General features: G+C 39.5%; 2 protein-coding genes across 4 annotated transcripts; both read left to right on the top strand.

Annotated features, from left to right (window-relative positions):
• Positions 1 to 2,059: 2,059 nt before the first annotated feature.
• Positions 2,060 to 16,433, top strand: LOC133540906 (hydroxylysine kinase-like). Of its 3 annotated transcripts, XM_061883975.1 has the most exons (6): positions 2,060 to 2,166; positions 5,293 to 5,596; positions 7,062 to 7,204; positions 10,747 to 10,927; positions 15,668 to 16,140; positions 16,223 to 16,433. In XM_061883975.1, exons 1-5 carry the CDS (start codon positions 2,164 to 2,166, stop codon positions 16,120 to 16,122), a joined length of 1,086 nt encoding a protein of 361 aa, XP_061739959.1. In that variant the 5' UTR covers positions 2,060 to 2,163; the 3' UTR covers positions 16,123 to 16,140; positions 16,223 to 16,433. The 3 variants fall into 3 exon arrangements, with proteins under 3 accessions (XP_061739959.1, XP_061739958.1, XP_061739960.1); XM_061883974.1 differs by having other exon boundaries at positions 15,668 to 16,433; XM_061883976.1 differs by having other exon boundaries at positions 2,128 to 2,161; positions 15,668 to 16,433.
• Positions 11,717 to 15,661, top strand: LOC133540908 (uncharacterized). The gene is made up of 2 exons (XM_061883977.1): positions 11,717 to 13,311; positions 13,364 to 15,661. The coding sequence occupies exon 2, from the start codon at positions 13,602 to 13,604 to the stop codon at positions 14,202 to 14,204; it is 603 nt and encodes a 200-aa protein (XP_061739961.1). The 5' UTR covers positions 11,717 to 13,311; positions 13,364 to 13,601; the 3' UTR covers positions 14,205 to 15,661.
• Positions 16,434 to 19,361: the final 2,928 nt, after the last annotated feature.

The following is a 19,361-nucleotide window of genomic DNA, read 5'->3' on the forward strand; positions in this document are numbered from 1 at the left end:
GGTGCTGGTTAGCGCCTTGCATGGCAGCTCCCTCCATCAGTGTGTGAATGTGTGTGTGAATGTGGAAGTAGTGTCAAAGTGCTTTGAGTACCTTGAAGGTAGAAAAGCGCTATACAAGTACAACCCAAGTTTGAGCTAAACCACAAGATCCTCAGAAAGTTCTACTCATGCACAACAGAGAGTGTCATGACTGGAAACATCACCTCCTGGTATGGGAATAGCCCCGCACACGACCGCAACAGACTGCAGAGAGTGGCCAGATCAGCCGAGCACACCATCGGAGGTGTGCTCCCAACCATTTGCAACATCTACACCAGGCGGTGTAGATCCAAGGCCAAGAGGATTGTGAGAGACTCTAGCCACCCAAGCAACTGCCTCCTCTCACTGCTGCAGTCAGGCAAGCGCTACCGGAGTCTCAAGGTCAACACGGAGAGACTCAGGAGGAGCTTCTATCCCCAAGCCATCAGACTGCTCAACACCACCACTGATTAACACTTTATCACAATTGCACAAAACCGCACACACAAGATCACTTTACTTGCCACTGTAATTACCGGACTACAGTACTCTTCATTCAATGACTGTGTAAAAAATAATGTAAAATCGAGAGTATACAGAAGTCATACTCTTCTATTACCTTTGTTCATACTACTGTCACTACTCAACTGCCAAAGAACTGTAGATACCTTCATATTTGTTGCTTCCTATACTGTATATACTGTATATACTAACCCATAACCCTAACCCTTGCAAAGGGCAGAGATGGCATCGCCACCACTCGTCGACTGGTGCTGAAGAAAGGTGCAGGGGCCGACCTTAAGGTTGTACAGGTACAACTATATAATCTTTTGCAATTTGTTCAATGAATAATGGAGACGTCAAAGAAGAAAGCTGTAGGTGGGGAGTGGTGTATTGCGACACAAACACAGCCGGTGTTTCCTTGTTTCATTGTTTACATTCCTGAAAGATGACGGTGAAGCTTTACTATGGAACAGAGCGGTCAAGCGAATATGGTTCCCTATCACGGAAGGTTTCGGTGAGAAAATCGTGGTAGAAACTCGGCTCTTACCGTAGACATGAGCGGAGAGCTTGTGTCGTTCCTCCTGCACCTGTCAAAGAGGCAGCTGCGGACTCTCTTGCCTCCTCCCACCGGAGGATGCTTCCACCGTGGAGGAAGCATCGGCTGCCTTCGCCTCGTCGAGAAACGTGGCTTCCCTCAGAGACACTGGCGGTCACCACACCCGTGGCCACACCCCTCCGACTTTCAGGTACGACCATATAATCTCACTAAAACACTAGTAACACAATAAGCAGATAAGGGATTTTCAAGAATTATCCTAGTAAATGTGTCTAATAACATTTGAATCGCTCTGCCGTCTAACTTTTATTTTTTCTAATCCTTCACTCTCACTTTCCTCATCCACAAATCTTTCATTCTCGCTCATATTAATGGGGAAATTGTCGCTTTGTCGGACCGAATCGCTCTAGCTGCTGGTGGCCATGATTGTAAACAATGTTCAGATGTGAGGAGCTCCACAACCCGTGACATCACGCACACATCGTCTGCTACTTCCGGTACAGGCAAGGCTTTTTTATTAGTGACCAAAAGTTGTGAACTTTATGGTGGATGTTCTCTACTAAATCCTTTCAGCAAAAATATGGCAATATGGCAAAATGATGAAGTATGACACATAGAATGGACCTGCTATCCCCGTTTAAATAAGAACTTCTCATTTCAGTAGGCCTTTAAAAGGAAAGGCCAGGTAACACACTGGTAAAAATGCTCGTGTTGCTGCCATGAAATTCTAAGTTCATGATTATTTGAAAAAAAAAAATAAAGTTTGTCAGTGTAAACACAAAATATCTTGTCTTTGCCATCGATTCACTTGAATATAAGTTGAAAAGGATTTGCAAATCACTGTATTCTCTTTTTATTTATCATTCACATAACGTGACAACTTCACTGCTTTTGTACCAACATATTTGTGTGGAGTCTGCACACAAGAATATTTGGAATATTTAAAAACATGATGAGTGCAAACAAAAAAACAGTCTGCCACGGATGTACAGGATATGTACCTCATACCTTATTGCTCACTATAAAAAGGCAGCGCCTTCTTGTTTTGCAAGTTTATTTGGTTGGTAACACATCCATGCTGAGGTATGGTGAGTTGAAACTTTCTATATTTACTCCATCTGTGTGTGTGTATGTATATATATATATATATATATATATATATATATATATATATATATATATATATATATATATATATATATATATATATATGAATTAATGTTTGCTAATATAGTGCTTTATTGTTGGCATGGTTAACTCTTTAGTCAGAAACTGCATTTAATACTATTGAGTATTACTCACTTTTGGAACGATTTAAGAAGTAAAAACATCAAACATTTAAAGGGCAACTGCACTGTTTTACATTACAAATAACAATGCTATAAAAAGGAACATATTTGTGGTTGTCTGGCATAGAATTGGGAATTTCCAAAAAAGGGCATCTTCTGATATCTCTTTTTAACATATTGCACAGTATATTGGTACTAGTATAGTTGTTGTTAAAAGGAAAGGCCATGTAACACACTGGTAAAAATGCCTGTGACAAATAAAGTTCAGGAATATTTGTTAAAAAAAAATAAGTTTGTCAATCTGAACATAAAATATCTTGTCTTTGCCGTCTATTCAATTGAATATAAGTTGAAAGGATATATATATATATATATATATATATATATATAAATGTTTGCTAATAGAGCGTTTTATTGTTGGCATGGTTAACTCTTTAGTCAGAAACTGCATTTAATACAATTAAGTATTACTCACTTTTGGAATGATTTGAGAACTAAAAACATCAAAAATTTCAAGGGCAACTGCACTGTTTTACATTACAAATAACAATGCAATAAAAAATAACATTGGTGTTCTTGTCTAGCGTAGAATTGGGAATTTCCAAAAAAGGGCATCTTCTGATATCTCTTTTTAACATATTGCACAGTATATTGGTACTAGTATAGTTGTTGTTAAAAGGAAAGGCCATGTAACACACTGGTAAAAATGCCTGTGACAACTAAAGTTCATGATTATTTGTTAAAGAATAATATAAGTTTGTCAGTCTGAACATGAAATATCTTGTCTTTGCCGTCTATTCAATTGAATATAAGTTGAAAGGATATATGTATATATACATACACACATATATATATATATATATATATATATATATATATATATATATATATATATATATATATATATATATATATACATACATTTATATATATATATATATATATATATATATATGAATGTTTGCTAATATAGTGCTTTATTGTTGGCATGGTTAACTCTTTGGTCAGAAACTGCATTTAATACTATTAAGTATTACTCACTTTTGGAATGATTTGAGAAGTAAAAACATCAAAAATTTAAATGGCAACTGCACTGTTTTACATTACAAATAACAATGCTATAAAAAAGAACATATGTGTTCTTGTCTAGCGTAGAATTGGGAATTTCCAAAAAAGGGTATCTTCTGATATCTCTTTTTAACATATTGCACAGTATATTGGTACTAGTATAGTTGTTAAAAGGAAAGGCCATGTAACACACTGGTAAAAATGCCTGTGACAAATAAAGTTCCGGAATATTTGTTAAAAAAAAATAAGTTTGTCAATCTGAACATAAAATATCTTGTCTTTGCCGTCTATTCAATTGAATATAAGTTGAAAGGATATATATATATATATATATATATATATATATATATATATATATATATATATATATATATATATACATATATATAAATGTTTGCTAATAGAGCGTTTTATTGTTGGCATGGTTAACTCTTTAGTCAGAAACTGCATTTAATACAATTAAGTATTACTCACTTTTGGAATGATTTGAGAAGTAAAAACATCAAACATTTAAATGGCAACTGCACTGTTTTACATTACAAATAACAATGCTATAAAAAAGAACATATGTTATTGTCTAGCATAGAATTGAACATTTCCAAAAAAGGGCATCTTCTGATATCTCTTTTTAACATATTGCACAGTATATTGGTACTAGTATAGTTGTTGTTAAAAGGAAAGGCCATGTAACACACTGGTAAAAATGCCTGTGACAACTAAAGTTCATGAATATTTGTTAAAAAAAATATAAGTTTGTCAGTCTGAACATGAAATATCTTGTCTTTGCCGTCTATTCAATTGAATATAAGTTGAACGGATATATGTATATATACATACACACATATATATATATTTATATATATACATACATTTATATATATATATATATATATAAACATATATATGAATGTTTGCTAATATAGCGCTTTATTGTTGACATGGTTAACTCTTTAGTCAGAAACTGCATTTAATACTATTAAGTATTACTCACTTTTGGAATGATTTGAGAAGTAAAAACATCAAAAATTTCAAGGGCAACTGCACTGTTTTACATTACAAATAACAATGCAATAAAAAATAACATTGGTCTTCTTGTCTAGCATAGATTTGGAAATATCCAAAAAAGGGCATCTTCTGATATCTCTTTTTGACATATTGCCAGGTATATTGGTACTAGTATAGTTGTTGTTAAAAGGAAAGGCCATGTAACACACTGGTAAAAATGCCCGTGACAACTAAAGTTCATGAATATTTGTTAAAAAAAATATAAGTTTGTCAGTCTGAACATGAAATATCTTGTCTTTGCCGTCTATTCAATTGAATATAAGTTGAAAGGATATATATATATATATATATATATATATATATATATATATATATATGTTTGCTAATATAGTGCTTTATTGTTGGCATGGTTAACTCTTTGGTCAGAAACTGCATTTAATACAATTAAGTATTACTCACTTTTGGAATGATTTGAGACATAAAAACATCAAAAAATTTAAGGGCAACTGCACTGTTTTACATTACAAATAACAATGCAATAAAAAGGAACATATTTGTGGTTGTCTAGCATAGAATTGGGAATTTCCAAAAAAGGGCAAATTCTGATATGTCTTTTTAACATATCTTTATAGTTCTTTGACTGTGAATGTTAGCAGCTTGCAATGTTGTTTCATAAAAGTAAAGAAAGATGACGCATTGATAGTTTGTTGGTATTGTACCAAATGAATTTAGAGCAGAAGTCAGACTTGTTATTAAAGCAGCCAAGCAGCCAAAGCAATCAGTCAGAGCTGGCACGGGTCCATGTCTAATTATTATGTACATATTCCTATGAACGTCTTCTTTTCCTTCAAGATGTCAGCCAAGAATGCCATACCCAACATCAGCCAGGCTCAGGCCGCGGACCTGGTGAAGAGACGCTACGCCCTGTCTCCCTCTGAAGTCCACTGTCTGCCCAGCTGGGACGACCAGAACCTCCACCTTGTGACACTGGATGGTGGACACTTTGTGCTGAAGATCATGAACTCCAAGGCCAATAAGAACCCCGCCATGACTGAAGTGCAGACGTATGCCATGAACTTTCTGCAGGAGAAGGGACTTCCTACACAGAAAGTACTGAAAACCATCACAGGACAGGTCATGTTCCTGGAAGACATCGGTAGGACACCGGTTACTCACGACTTCATTGCCTTTGAATTGATGAGTATGGAAATGTCTGCACGTCAGAAGGAGAATTCAGGCCCGTTTGAACGTACTTGGAGGTTTAAGACAGGCCAGACATTGTGGACACCAGGAAACCTCACTCCTTGACACCTTAAAAACTTGTGCTGGACTCTGAGTTGACAGCTTAGGCTCATAGCTTGGTGCCTTGCACTCTAAACCCTCGGTCTGCAGACTTAAGTTCGAGTCCCGGGCGAAACAAAAGCAAGGGCTTGGACCAGGAAGGCTACCGAGGCAACTCACAACATAAAACTGATGACCTTTAGAAATAAAATAAAAAAAACAATTTAACCCCAAAGCATCTCCCGCCAGAGACAAGGAAATATGAATAAAAATATAATAATAAAAGGAAAGACGTGCCTCTAAATCAGGGGTCACCAAGGCGGGCACCAGGTCGCCCGTAAGGACCAGATGAGTCGCCCGCTGGCCTGTTCTAAAAATAGCTCAAATAGCAGCACTTACCAGTGAGCTGCCTCTATTTTTTAAATTGTATTTATTTACTAGCAAGCTGGTCTCGCTTTGCTTGACATTTTTAATTCTAAGAGAGACAAAACTCAAATAGAATTTGAAAATCCAAGAAAATATTTTATAGATTTGGTCTTCACTTGTTTAAATAAATTCATTTATTTTTTTTACTTTGCTTCTTTTAACTTTCAGAAAGATAATTTTAGAAAAAAAAAAATACAACCTTAAAAATAATTTTAGGGTTTTTAAACACATATACCTTTTTACCTTTTAAATTCCTTCCTCTTCTTTCCTGACAAATTAAATCAATGTTCAAGTACATTTATTTTTTTATTGTAAAGAATAATAAATACATTTTAATATAATTCTTCATTTTAGCTTGTTTATTCGAGAAAAAATATTTGTGAAATATTTCTTCAAACTTATTATGATTAAAATCCATCCATCCATCCATCATCTTCCGCTTATCCGAGGTCGGGTCGCGGGGGCAACAGCCTAAGCAGGGAAACCCAGACTTCCCTCTCCCCAGCCACTTCGTCTAGCTCTTCCCGGGGGATCCCGAGGCGTTCCCAGGCCAAATCTAAAATAAAAAAAATATTCTGGCAAATCTAGAAAATCTCGAAAATCAAATTTAAATCTTGTTTCAAAGTCTTTTGAATTTATTTTAAAATTTTTGTTCTAGAAAATTTAGAAGAAATAAAGGGTTAGGGTTAGGGTTAGGTTGTGGTCTACAACTTGGTGAATCCAATCCAATCCACTTGATTTATAGAGGAGCAGCTGAACAATGCAGAAGTATAGAATGTAAAGAAGGTGTAGAATGTAAAGAAGGTGTAGAATGTAAAGAAGGTGTAGAATGACTTGTACACACAACATGATGTCAAGATACAGGAGTGGAGGTAGACAATCTCTTCCAATTGTTGACTTGTTGTCTTTGGCAGATTGTGGCCATGGTCTACAGAAGTTCCTGGTGCGCCTGTTGACTTATTTGCCAGGCATCCAGATCGCCAAGGCACCTCTCTCGCCAGAACTGCTCCATGACTTGGGCCAGACTGCAGCCAGGATGGACCTGGTCCTCAAAGAGGTACAACTAACTCCATTGTTAAAGACCATGATTGTCCACTTGTCAGACGGACAAAAGTTGGATGGTTGTCTTCAAATAAGGTTCTTGCAGCCTGGCTGTGTCATGAGTATGTTGGTAAAACCTCACTCACTGGCGACCTCAAGAGCAGTGCTGGCTATCGGGTCGATAGCTCCATAGCTAGCACGTTCGTCTCTCATGCGGGAGACCCAGGTTGGAGTCTTGGGTGCAGGGACCAATCCAGCTGGTGTCAGGGACTGCTGTCGGCCTAGCGCAGGATTACATGACCTTGATGTCAAAAAGACAAAGAGTGCAACTGGGAAGTGCACATGCAGGGAAAACAGGAAGCAGGAAACAGGAAACAGGAACCAGGAAACAAGATAACAGGAGGCAGGACACAGGCAACAGGATACAGGAAACAGGAAGCAGGAAACAAGATAACAGGAGGCAGGACACAGGCAACAGGATACAGGCAACAGGAAGCAGGAAACAGGAAACAGCCAACAGGAACCAGAAAAAATGATAACAGGAGGCAGGACACAGGCAAGAGGATACAGGAAACAGGAAGCAGGAAACAAGATAACAGGAGGCAGGACACAGGCAACAGGAAGCAGGAAACAGGAAACAGCCAACAGGAACCAGAAAACAAGATAACAGGAGGCAGGACACAGGCAACAGGATACAGGAAACAGGAAGCAGGAAACAGGAAACAAGATAACAGAAGGCAGGACACAGGCAACAGGATACAGGAAACAGGAAGCAGAAAACAAGATAACAGGAGGCAGGACACAGGCAACAGGATACAGGAAACAGGAAGCAGGAAACAGGAAACAGCCAACAGAAAACAGGAAACAAGATAACAGAAGGCAGGACACAGGCAACAGGATACAGGAAACAGGAAGCAGGAAACACGAAACAGCCAACAGGAAGCAGGAAACAAGATAACAGGAGGCAGGACACAGGCAACAGGATACAGAAAACAGGAAGCAGGAAACAAGATAACAGGAGGCAGGACACAGGCAACAGGATACAGGAAACAGGAAGCAGGAAACAGGAAACAGCCAACAGGAAGCAGGAAACAAGATAACAGGAGGCAGGACACAGGCAACAGGATACAGGAAACAGGAAGCAGGAAACAGGAAACAGCCAACAGGAAGCAAGAAACAAGATAACAGGAGGCAGGACACAGGCAACAGGATACAGGAAACAGGAAGCAGGAAACAGGAAACAGTCAACAGGAACCAGAAAACAAGATAACAGGAGGCAGGACACAGGCAAGAGGATACAGGAAACAGGAACCAGGAAACAAGATAACAGGAGGCAGGACACAGGCAACAGGATACAGGAAACAGGAAGCAGGAAACAGGAAACAGCCAACAGGAACCAGGAAACAAGATAACAGGAGGCAGGACACAGGCAACAGGATACAGGAAACAGGAAGCAGGAAACAGGAAACAGCCAACAGGAAGCAAGAAACAAGATAACAGGAGGCAGGACACAGGCAACAGGATACAGGAAACAGGAAGCAGGAAACAGGAAACAGCCAACAGGAAGCAGGAAACAAGATAACAGGAGGCAGGACACAGGCAACAGGATACAGGAAACAGGAAGCAGGAAACAGGAAACAGCCAACAGGAAGCAGGAAACAAGATAACAGGAGGCAGGACACAGGCAACAGGATACAATCCCCGAGCCCTGACTGGAGGTCGAGGCAGGCAGTCTGATTGGCAACTGCAAGCAGGTGTGCCAGGCTGCCAATCAGGGACAGGTGAGGGAAGTATGCAGGACATGGAGCCAAAATAAGAGCGCTGACAGAAAAGAAACAAACCCAAAGCTAACCAAACACACCTGACAGCCAGGTTAGCCTTGCAGGCAGTTTGGGATCCCTCTGGACCCTCCATTTTAGAATCTGAGGTCAGGTGAGAATGTGTGATGTCACAGATTGACGGACATCCTTATTTGGGCTTTCCAGCACCCGCCGTCCACCAGACTCCTCCTCTTTGGCGTCAGCCCAGAAGACTGTTGGGGTCTCTGCTCTTATTCCTTCTGGTTTCATGCCCTCCCACCTGATCTGGTGTCTCCACAAGACTTCCCAATTTGACGGACTACGGCTTTTTAGGGCGAGCGAGGAGAAAAACACAAACGTTTCCAAGAGAGATCCACATGAGCAGATTTGCAAGGATCGACATTTTTGCCTTGTTGAGTAAAGAAGGTTCTAAGCAGACCTTCAAATGCAAAACAAAGAAATGCGACTGAGACAAAAATTACTAGATACTACATATATACTTACATCATGTATATATTACATGTTATTATGAATGTTACTAGATACTACATATATACTTACATCATGTATATATTACATGTTATTATGAATGTTACTAGATACTACATATATACTTACATCATGTATATATTACATGTTATTATGAATGTTACTAGATACTACATATATACTTACATCATGTATATATTACATGTTATTATGAATGTTACTAGATACTACATATATACTTAATTCTTGTATATATTACATGTTATTATGAATGTTACTAGATACTACATATATACTTACATCATGTATATATTACATGTTATTATGAATGTTACTAGATACTACATATATACTTACATCATGTATATATTACATGTTATTATGAATGTTACTAGATACTACATATATACTTACATCATGTATATATTACATGTTATTATGAATGTTACTACATGACATATATACTTAATTCCCCTTATATATTACATGTTATTATGAATGTTACTAGATACTACATATATACTTACATCATGTATATATTACATGTTATTATGAATGTTACTAGATACTACATATATACTTACATCATGTATATATTACATGTTATTATGAATGTTACTAGATACTACATATATACTTACATCATGTATATATTACATGTTATTATGAATGTTACTACATGACATATATACTTACATCATGTAAATGTTACATGTTATTATGAATGTTACTAGATACCACATATTTACTTACAGCGTGTGTATAAAACATTGATGGAGGTTTTGGATGTTTTTGGGTATTGGATTGGCGGGATATAGCTGACTTTTGCTAACATTTATTTACGACTTAGAATCCATAAATATAGAAAATCGTGCGTGTTCTTGTCTTACATAGGATTGTGAATGAATGAGGAAAAAAGTGCAGTTCACCTGCAAAGGGTCTGTTTGCACCATTTATACAGATCCCTAGAGGGTGCTAACTCTACATTACATCCCGCCCTCGTACGACTTCTAGGACGTGATTAGGTGACTGCGTACGGACGTAACACGTGCATGCATGTTAGCCTGAGCTGTTGTTAGCTAATGACAGCAATTTGGATGGTTAGAAGGAGCTAGCATGTATTCTCTAACCAGCTATCATATATTCTCTAACATGACATGAACATGAAAACTGTTCAATGTTGTTGTCGACATGAGTGAGGTCTGAAACTGATGAAACATGTTTTAAGACCGAGAACATCTTACTGAGTACTAAACTATTTTGTTCCAAGATGGAACATCCTCAACTCTCAGCGTTGCAGAGAGACGACTTCAAATGGAACTTGTCAAATTTTCTTCTCCTGGAGGAGCACATGAACGTTCTAGATGGACATCCTCTCCAGGCGGGTGTGAGGACGGTTCTCCATCAGTACAAGACCTACGTGGGCCCTAAATACTCTGCTTTCCGCAAGTGTAAGTATCATGTTCCAAACCCTAGCCTAACCCTCTAACCTTAACCTTTAACCCCCTAACCCCAATCCTAAACCTAATCCCTCCAACCCCAACCCAACCCTAACTCAACTCTAACCCCATAAAACTCCAACACTAACCTTTGAACCCCCTGACCCTAATTCTAACCCTCTACCACGAACTCTCTAACCCAACCCAACGCTAACCCTGACCTAACCCTCTAACTCCAACCCCTAACCTTTAACCCACTAGCCCCAATCCTAAACCTAACCCTCTAACCCGAACCCCCCAACCCAACCCCCTAACTCTCTCACACTAACCCTCCAACCCAACCCTAACCCCAAGCCCAGCCTAACCCTCAAACCCCAACCCCTAACCTTTAACCCCCTAACACCAATCCTAAACCTGACCCTCTAACCTTAACCCCCTAACACCAATCCTAAACCCCCTCTAACCTTAACCCCCTAACCCAACCCTAACCCTCTAACACTAACCTTCTAAACCTTCTAACCATAATCCAACCCAACCCCAACCCTAAACCTAACCCCTAACCCTAACCCATTCATCCTGGATGTTCAAACTAACAAAAATGATCTGATTTCCCACAACTTCCGTAAAATTAAACCCGTTCCAAACTCAAAATCCTCCTTGCTAATGTTAGTAATTTGCTATCATGCTAACATTAGCATCTTAGGTAATGTTTGCTGTTACATCATATTGTCAGAGTCACATGTGTTCCTACTGTTCTCATTTGAACTGTTAGCATTTGCATGAAAACATGCAACTTATTTTTGTCTCCACAGGTGTGATACACAGCAATTTATTTTTGTCTCCACAGGTGTGATACACAGCAACTTAAGTGTCAAAAAGTCAGACATTTTTTGTCAAGAAGTCTGGATTTTTTCTAGGTGTCAAAAAGTCAGGATTTTTTCAGTGTCAAAAAAAATTGATAGTTTTTTTCTAAGTCTCAAAAAGTCGGAAATTTCTTTGTCAAAAAGTCATGATTTCTTCTAAGTCTCAAAAAGTCTACATTTTTTTCCAAGTGTCAAAAAGTCGGACATTTTTTTGTCAAAAAGTCAAGATTTTTTGTGAGTTTCAAAAAGTCAGGATTTTTTCAAAGTGTCAAAAAGTCAGGATTTTGTTCGTCAAAAAGTCTGAATTTTTTTCAAAGTGTCAAAAAGTCGAGATTTTTTGAAAGTGTCAAAGTCGAGATTTTTTTAAAAAGTGTCAAAAAGTCAGGATTTCTTCAAAGTGTCAAAAAGTCGCACATTTTTCCAAATGTCAAAAAGTCAAGATTTTTTGTAATCGTCAAAAAGTCAGAAACATTTTTGTCAAAAAGTTTGGATTTTTTTCTAAGTGTCAAAAAGTCAGAGATGTTTTTGTCAAAAATTTGGGATATTTTCCAAGTGTCAAAAAGTCAGCATTTTTTGTAAGTGTCCAAAAGTCGGGATTTTTCTTTTGTCAAAAATTCTGGATTTTTTCTACAGTGTCAAAAAGTCTGACATTTTTAGTAAAAATGTCTGAATTTTTTTGTAAGTGTCAACAAGTCGGGATTTGTTCTCAGTGTCAAAAAGTCGGACATTTTATTGTCAAAAAATGGGGATGAAAGTGTCAAAAAATCCTGACTTTTTGACACTTACAAAAAATGTCAGACTTTTTGACAATTATTATTTTAGTCTCCACAGGTGTGAAACATTTTTTGTCCTCACAGGTGTGATAAATTTTAGTCTCCACAGGTGTGATACATTTTAGTCTCCACAGGTGCGATACATTTTTGTCTCCACAGGTGTGATACATTTTTGTCTCCACAGGTGTGATACATTTTAGTCTCCACAGGTGCGATACATTTTTGTCTCCACAGGTGTGATACATTTTTGTCACCACAGGGTTGATACATTTTTGTCTCCACAGGTGTGATACATTTTAGTCTCCACAGGTGCGATACATTTTTGTCTCCACAGGTGTGATACATTTTTGTCTCCACAGGTGTGATACATTTTAGTCTCCACAGGTGTGATACATTTTTGTCTCCACAGGTGTGATACATCTTAGTCTCCACACGGGTGATACATTTTTGTCTCCACAGGTGTGATACATTTTAGTCTCCACAGGGGTGATACATTTTAGTCTCCACAGGTGTGATACATGTTTGTCTCCACAGGTGTGATACATTTTTGTCTCCACAGGTGTGATACATTTTTGTCTCCACAGGTGTGATACATGTTTGTCTCCACAGGTGTGATACATTTTAGTCTCCACAGGGGTGATACATTTTAGTCTCCACAGGTGTGATACATTTTAGTCTCCACAGGTGTGATACATTTTTGTCTCTACAGGTGTGATACATTTTTGTCCTCACAGGTGTGATACATTTTTTGTCCCCACAGGTGTGATACATTTTTTGTCCCCACAGGTGTGATACATTTTTTGTGTCCACAGGTGTGATACATTTTTTGTGTCCACAGGTGTGATACATTGTGATACACCATGTTCAAACATAAGGGTGTCCATATGTGCACTCGGCACCAGGACATCGTAGGCCGCAGTTCCATGATTGACTTTGTAGTTGTGTCATCGGATTTGCGGCCTCATTATTTTGGACACTCGGGTAAAGAGAGGGGCGGAGCTTTATACCCATAACCCCCTGGTGGTGAGTTGGCTGCGATGGTGGGGGAGGATGCCAGACAGACCTGGAAGGCCCAAACGCGTTTTGAGGGTCTGCTGGGAACGTCTGGCAGAGTCTCCTGTCAGAGAAAGTTTCAATTCCCAACTCTGGAAGAACTTTGAACATGTCACGAGGGAGGTGCTGGATATTGAGTCCGAGTGGACCATGTTCTGCAACTCTATTGTCAAGGCGGCTGATTGGAGTTGTGCCCGCAAGGTAGTTGGTGCCTGTCGGGGCGGTAATCCTAAAACCCGTTGGGGGACACCGGCGGTGAGGGATGCCGTCAAGCTGAAGAAGGAGTCCTATCGGGTTCTTTTGGCTCATAGGACTCCGGAGGCAGTGGACAGGTACCGACAGGCCAAGCGGTGTGCGGATTCAGCGGTTGCGGAGGCAAAAACTCGGACATGGGAGGAGTTCGGGGAAGCCATGGAAAACGACTTCCGGACGGCTTCGAAGCGAGTCTGGACCACCATCCGCCGCCTCAGGAAGGGGAAGCAGTGCACTGTCAACACCGTGTATGGTGCGGATGGTGTTCTGCTGACCTCGGCCGTTGATGTTGTGGATCAATGGAGGGAATACTTTGAAGACATCCTCAATCCGCCCAGAGTTCCTTAAGGCTCTGGATGCTGTGGGGCTGTCTTGGTTGACAGGACTTTGCAGCATTGCGTGGACATCGGGGGCGGTACCTCTGGATTGGCAGACCGGGGTGGTGGTTCCTCTTTTAAAGAAGATAAACCGGAGGGTGTGTTCCAACTATCGTGGGATCACACTCTTCAGCCTTCTCGGTAAGGTCTATTCAGGTGTACTGGAGAGGAGGCTGCGCCGGATAGTCGAACCTCGGACAGTGTGGTTTTCGTCCTGGTCGTGAAACCCTGGAGCAGCTTTATACTCACGGCAGGGTTCTTGAGAGTGCATGGGAGTTTGCCCAACCAGTCTACATGTGCTTTATGGACTTGGAGAAGGCATTCGACCGTGTCCCTCGGGAAGTCCTGTGGGGAGTGCTCAGAGAGTATGGGGTATCGGACTGTCTTATTGTGGCAGTCCGATCCCTGTACGATCAGTGTCAGAGCTTGGTCCGAATTGCTGGCAGTAAGTCGGACACATTTCCTGTGAGGGTTGGACTCCGCCAAGGCTGTCCTTTGTCACCCATTCTGTTCATAACTTTTATGGACAGAATTTCTCGGCGCAGTCAAGGCGTTGAGGGGTTCCGGTTTGGTGGCTGCAGGATTAGATCTCTGCTTTTTGCAGATGATGTGGTCCTGATGGCTTCATCTGGCCAAGATCTTCAGCTCTCACTGAATCGGTTCGCAGCCGAGTGTGAAGCGACTAGGATGAGAATCAGCACCTCTAAGTCAGAGTCCATGGTTCTCGCCCGGAAAAGGGTGGAGTGCCATCTCCGGGTTGGGGAGGAAATCTTGCCCCAAGTGGAGGAGTTCAAGAAACCTCAGAGTCTTGTTCACGAGTGAGGAAAGATTGGATCGGGAGATCGACAGGCGGATCGGTGCGGCGTTTTCAGTAATGCGGACGCTGTATCGATCTGTTGTGGTGAAGAAGGAGCTGAGCCGGAAGGCAAAGCTCTCAAATTACCGGTCGATATACCTTCCCATCCTCACCTATGGTCATGAGCTTTGGGTCATGACTGAAAGGACAAGATCACGGGTACAAGCGGCCCAAATGAGTTTGGGTCTCTCCCTTAGAGATAGGGTGAGAAGCTCTGCCATCCGGGAGGAACTCAAAGTAAAGCCGCTGCTCCTCCACATGGAGAGGAGCCAGATGAGGTGGTTCGGGCATCTGGTCAGGATGCCACCCGAATGCCTCCTTAGGGAGGTGTTTGGGGCACATACAACTGGTAGGAGGCCACAGGGAAGACCCAGGACACTTTGGGAAGACTATGTCTCCCGGCTGGCCTGGGAACGCCTCGGGATCCCCCGGGAAGAGCTGGACCAAGTGGCTGGGGAGAGGGAAGTCTGGGCTTCCCTGCTTAGGCTGCTGCCCCTGTGACCCGACCTCGGATGAGCGGAAGAAGATGGATGGATGGATGGATGAATGGAAGGTGTGATACATTTTTGTTTCTACAGGTGTGATTCACGGCGACTTGACGCATCTCAACGTTCTTGTTGAAAAGGACGAGAGCCAGGCCTACAAGCTGTCCGGTATCATCGATTTCGGGGACATGAGCCTGGGGTACTTTGTGCACGAGCTGGCCATCAGCATCATGCACACCATGCTGGCACGCCCAAACCCCATGGAGGTGGGCGGAGCCATCCTGGCAGGCTGGGAAAGTGTCCTTCCTCTGAACCAGGCGGAGAGGGATTGTCTCTTTTGGTTGGTTCTGGCCCGCTTCTGCCAGTCGGTGGTGCTGTGCATGCAGATTCTGACGGTGCAGCCCGAGAACGAGGTGTATGTCATGCACTCGGCCAAGAACGACCGTCTGATCCTGCAGCAACTTTTGGATCTGGGAAAGGAGCGGGTGGAGGAGGTGTGGTTCCAGGCGGCTGCTGACTTCAGTCGCCAAAAGTCCGAAATGAAATAAATCGACGTGTTGCAAGACGTATGCGCTCTATATTATCTCTTCGTCTTCTTATTATTCAAGAACCTAAAGTTTGCATTAAACTTCTACCCTGATCTACTAGGATCCACAAGGATGTGCTGTGAAGGCCACACAGCTTCTAGCACACCAAGCTCTGACTATGTTGCAATTGAAGGACGTTGGGTTTGTGGGCTTTCCATTTGTCTGAATTATTGAAGACATTTAAATGTTCATGAAAATCAGTCAAATATGTTTCTATTGGAATATTTAGTGGTGTGTGGTCAGCAGACTAACAATAAAGTTGTCTACAACTTTGCATTTCTATTTCTTTCTAAACCTCTCACAAGAACATCAATTCTGTGGTTTCCTGCTGACTTCTGATTGGCCGTCACATTGTCATGTGCTCTGGACTTCTTTGGTTGGCCAGGAGTGTTTATCTCATTGTACACGCTATTGACAACAACTATATTTACAACAACATTATTGACAAACAGCGTTATTGACAACATTCGTGGCAGAAATCTTATCGACAACATTGACAACATTGTTTTTGACAACAATATTCACAACAACATTATTGACAACAACATTATTGACAGAAATGTTATCGACAACATTATTGACACCATTTTTATTGACAACAATATTAACAACAATGCTATTGACAACGCTATTGACAACAACATTATTGACAACATTAGTGACAGAAATGTTATTGACAACATTATTGACAACATTGTTATTGACAACATTATTAACAACAAAGTCATTGACAACACCGTTAATGACAACAACATTATTGACAACATTAGCGACAGAAATGTTATCGACAACATTATTGACAACATTGTTATTGACAACAATGTTATTGACAAAAGAATTATCAACAAACAACGTTACTGACAAAAACATTATTGACAACATTAGTGACAGAAATGTTATCGACAACATTATTGACAACATTGTTATTGACAACATTATTAACAACAACGTTATTGACAACTATGTTATTGACAACAACATTATTGACAAACAGCGTTATTGTCAACATTAGTGACAGAAATGTTATTGACACATTATTGACAACATTGTTACTGACAACATTATTAACAAAAATGCTATTGACAACAACGTTGGTGACAACAACATTATTGACAAAGACAACAACATTATTGATAAACAGCGTTATCGACAACATTATTTTTGACAACAATATTAACAACAACGTTATGACAACAACATTATTGACAACATTAGTGACAGAAATGTTATCGACAACATTTTTGACAACATTGTTATTGACAACAACATTATTGACAACATTAGTGACAGAAATGTTATCGACAAATTTATTGACAACATTGTTATTGACAACAATATTAACAACAACCTTATTGACAACAACATTATTGACAACATTGGTGACAGAAATGTTATTGACAACATTATTGACAACATTGTTATTGACAACATAATTAACAACAACGTCATTGACAACAATGTTATTGACAACAACATTATTGACAACATTAGTGACAGAAATGTTATTGACAACATTATTGACAACATTGTTATTGACAACATTATTAACAACAATGTCATTGACAACAACGCTATTGACAACATTAGTGACAGAAATGTTTTTGACATTATTGACAACATTGTTATTAACAATATTATTAACAAAAATGTTATTGACAACAACAATATTGACAAACAGCGTTATTGACAACAACACTATTGACAAACAGCGTTATTGACAACAACAATATTGACAAACAGCGTTATTGACAACAACAATATTGACAAACAGCGTTATTGACAACAAAGATATTGACAACGTAAGTGACAATAATGTTATCAACAACTTTATTGACAAAAACTTTATTGACAACATTTTGAAATCAAAATCATTGACATCAGTTTTATTAACAATGTTTCTGAAAACAAGTTATTGAGAGCAATTTTATTGAGAACATTGTTATTGACAACATTATTGACAGAAACGTACTTTGTTGTCAATAACGCTGTTGTTAATAATGTTGTCAATAACAATGTTGTCAATCATGTTGTCGATAACATTTCTGTCACTAATGTTGTCAATAACGCTTTTTGTCAATAACGATGTTGGTGTTATATTTATATAGCGCTTTTCTCTAGTGACTCAAAGCACTTTTACATAGTGAAAGCCAATATCTAAGTTCCATTTGAACCAGTGTGGGTGGCACTGGGAGCAGGTGGGTAAAGTGCCTTGCCCAAGGGCACAACGGCAGTGACTAGGATGGCGGAAGCGGGGATCGAACCTGCAACCCTCAAGTTGCTGGCCCGCATTCATCTTGTCCTCCTTTCTGCTGCTTTTGACAGGAGCCAAGTGAGACATGTCCTGTCCCAAAGTCCTACTTAATGAAGTGGACTCTTGATGAATTGAACAGGACTTTTTAATCACACATTGTTGGAACGGCCTAGCGTGAAGACACCGAGTTGATTTACGAGGCGTGTAGCGTCTTTATTAGGACACAGAGATGATATCCCACTACGTCTCAGGGTTTCTGTACAGGAAATGGCTTTTGGACTTCGATCACTCATATTTCTGACAAGGTGAAAAAAAAACATCCATCTCGTCTTGTGGAATCTCTTGTGAGAAGATAGAGCTTGGCTTTCTAGATAATGACCTGATTTGTACTTTGCATGGGGGAAAAAAAGACACATGTCAAAGAAACAATATTAAATATACTTTTTTTGGTTTGTTAAAACAATATCTGGATTACTTTGGAGAGAACTCAGATTTGATACTTTTCACAACTTCTGGGTTTAAAAGGCAGTTTCAATAATGTTGTTTACAATACTGCTGTTGGCAATATTGTTGTTGTTGTCAATAACGATATTGCTAATAGTATTTTCAATCATTTTAATCATGTTGTCAATCATGTTGTTAAATAAGTTGTCAATACTGTTGTTAATAACATTATTGTCAATGTTGTTGTCACAAATATTGTTGTCAATAAGGATGTTGCAACAATATTTTCAATGATTCCAATAATCTTGTCAGAATGTTGTCACTTATGTTATTAATGTTTTTGTTAGTAAAATTGTTGTCAATAAGGATGTTGCAACAATATTTTCAATGATTCCAATAATCTTGTCAGAATGTTGTCACTTATGTTATTGTTTTTGTTAGTAAAATTGTTGTCAATAATATTGTTGTCAGAAACATTGTCGTCTATAACACTGTTGTCAATAAT

The sequence above is a fragment of the Nerophis ophidion genome, linkage group LG22 (assembly GCF_033978795.1).
Source record: "Nerophis ophidion isolate RoL-2023_Sa linkage group LG22, RoL_Noph_v1.0, whole genome shotgun sequence".
In the NCBI taxonomy this organism is placed as follows: domain Eukaryota; kingdom Metazoa; phylum Chordata; class Actinopteri; order Syngnathiformes; family Syngnathidae; genus Nerophis; species Nerophis ophidion.

Excerpts from the sequence above, each read along its gene's own strand:
- LOC133540906 (XM_061883974.1), top strand. Across the intron at positions 5,597-7,061 it reads CATGTTCCTGGAAGACATCG|ATTGTGGCCATGGTCTACAG; the intron begins GTAGGACACCGG and ends TGTCTTTGGCAG. Across the intron at positions 10,928-15,667 it reads ATACTCTGCTTTCCGCAAGT|GTGTGATTCACGGCGACTTG; the intron begins GTAAGTATCATG and ends TTGTTTCTACAG.
- LOC133540908 (XM_061883977.1), top strand. The coding sequence starts at position 13,602 with ATGCCAGACAGACCTGGAAGGCCCAAACGCGTTTTGAGGGTCTGCTGG.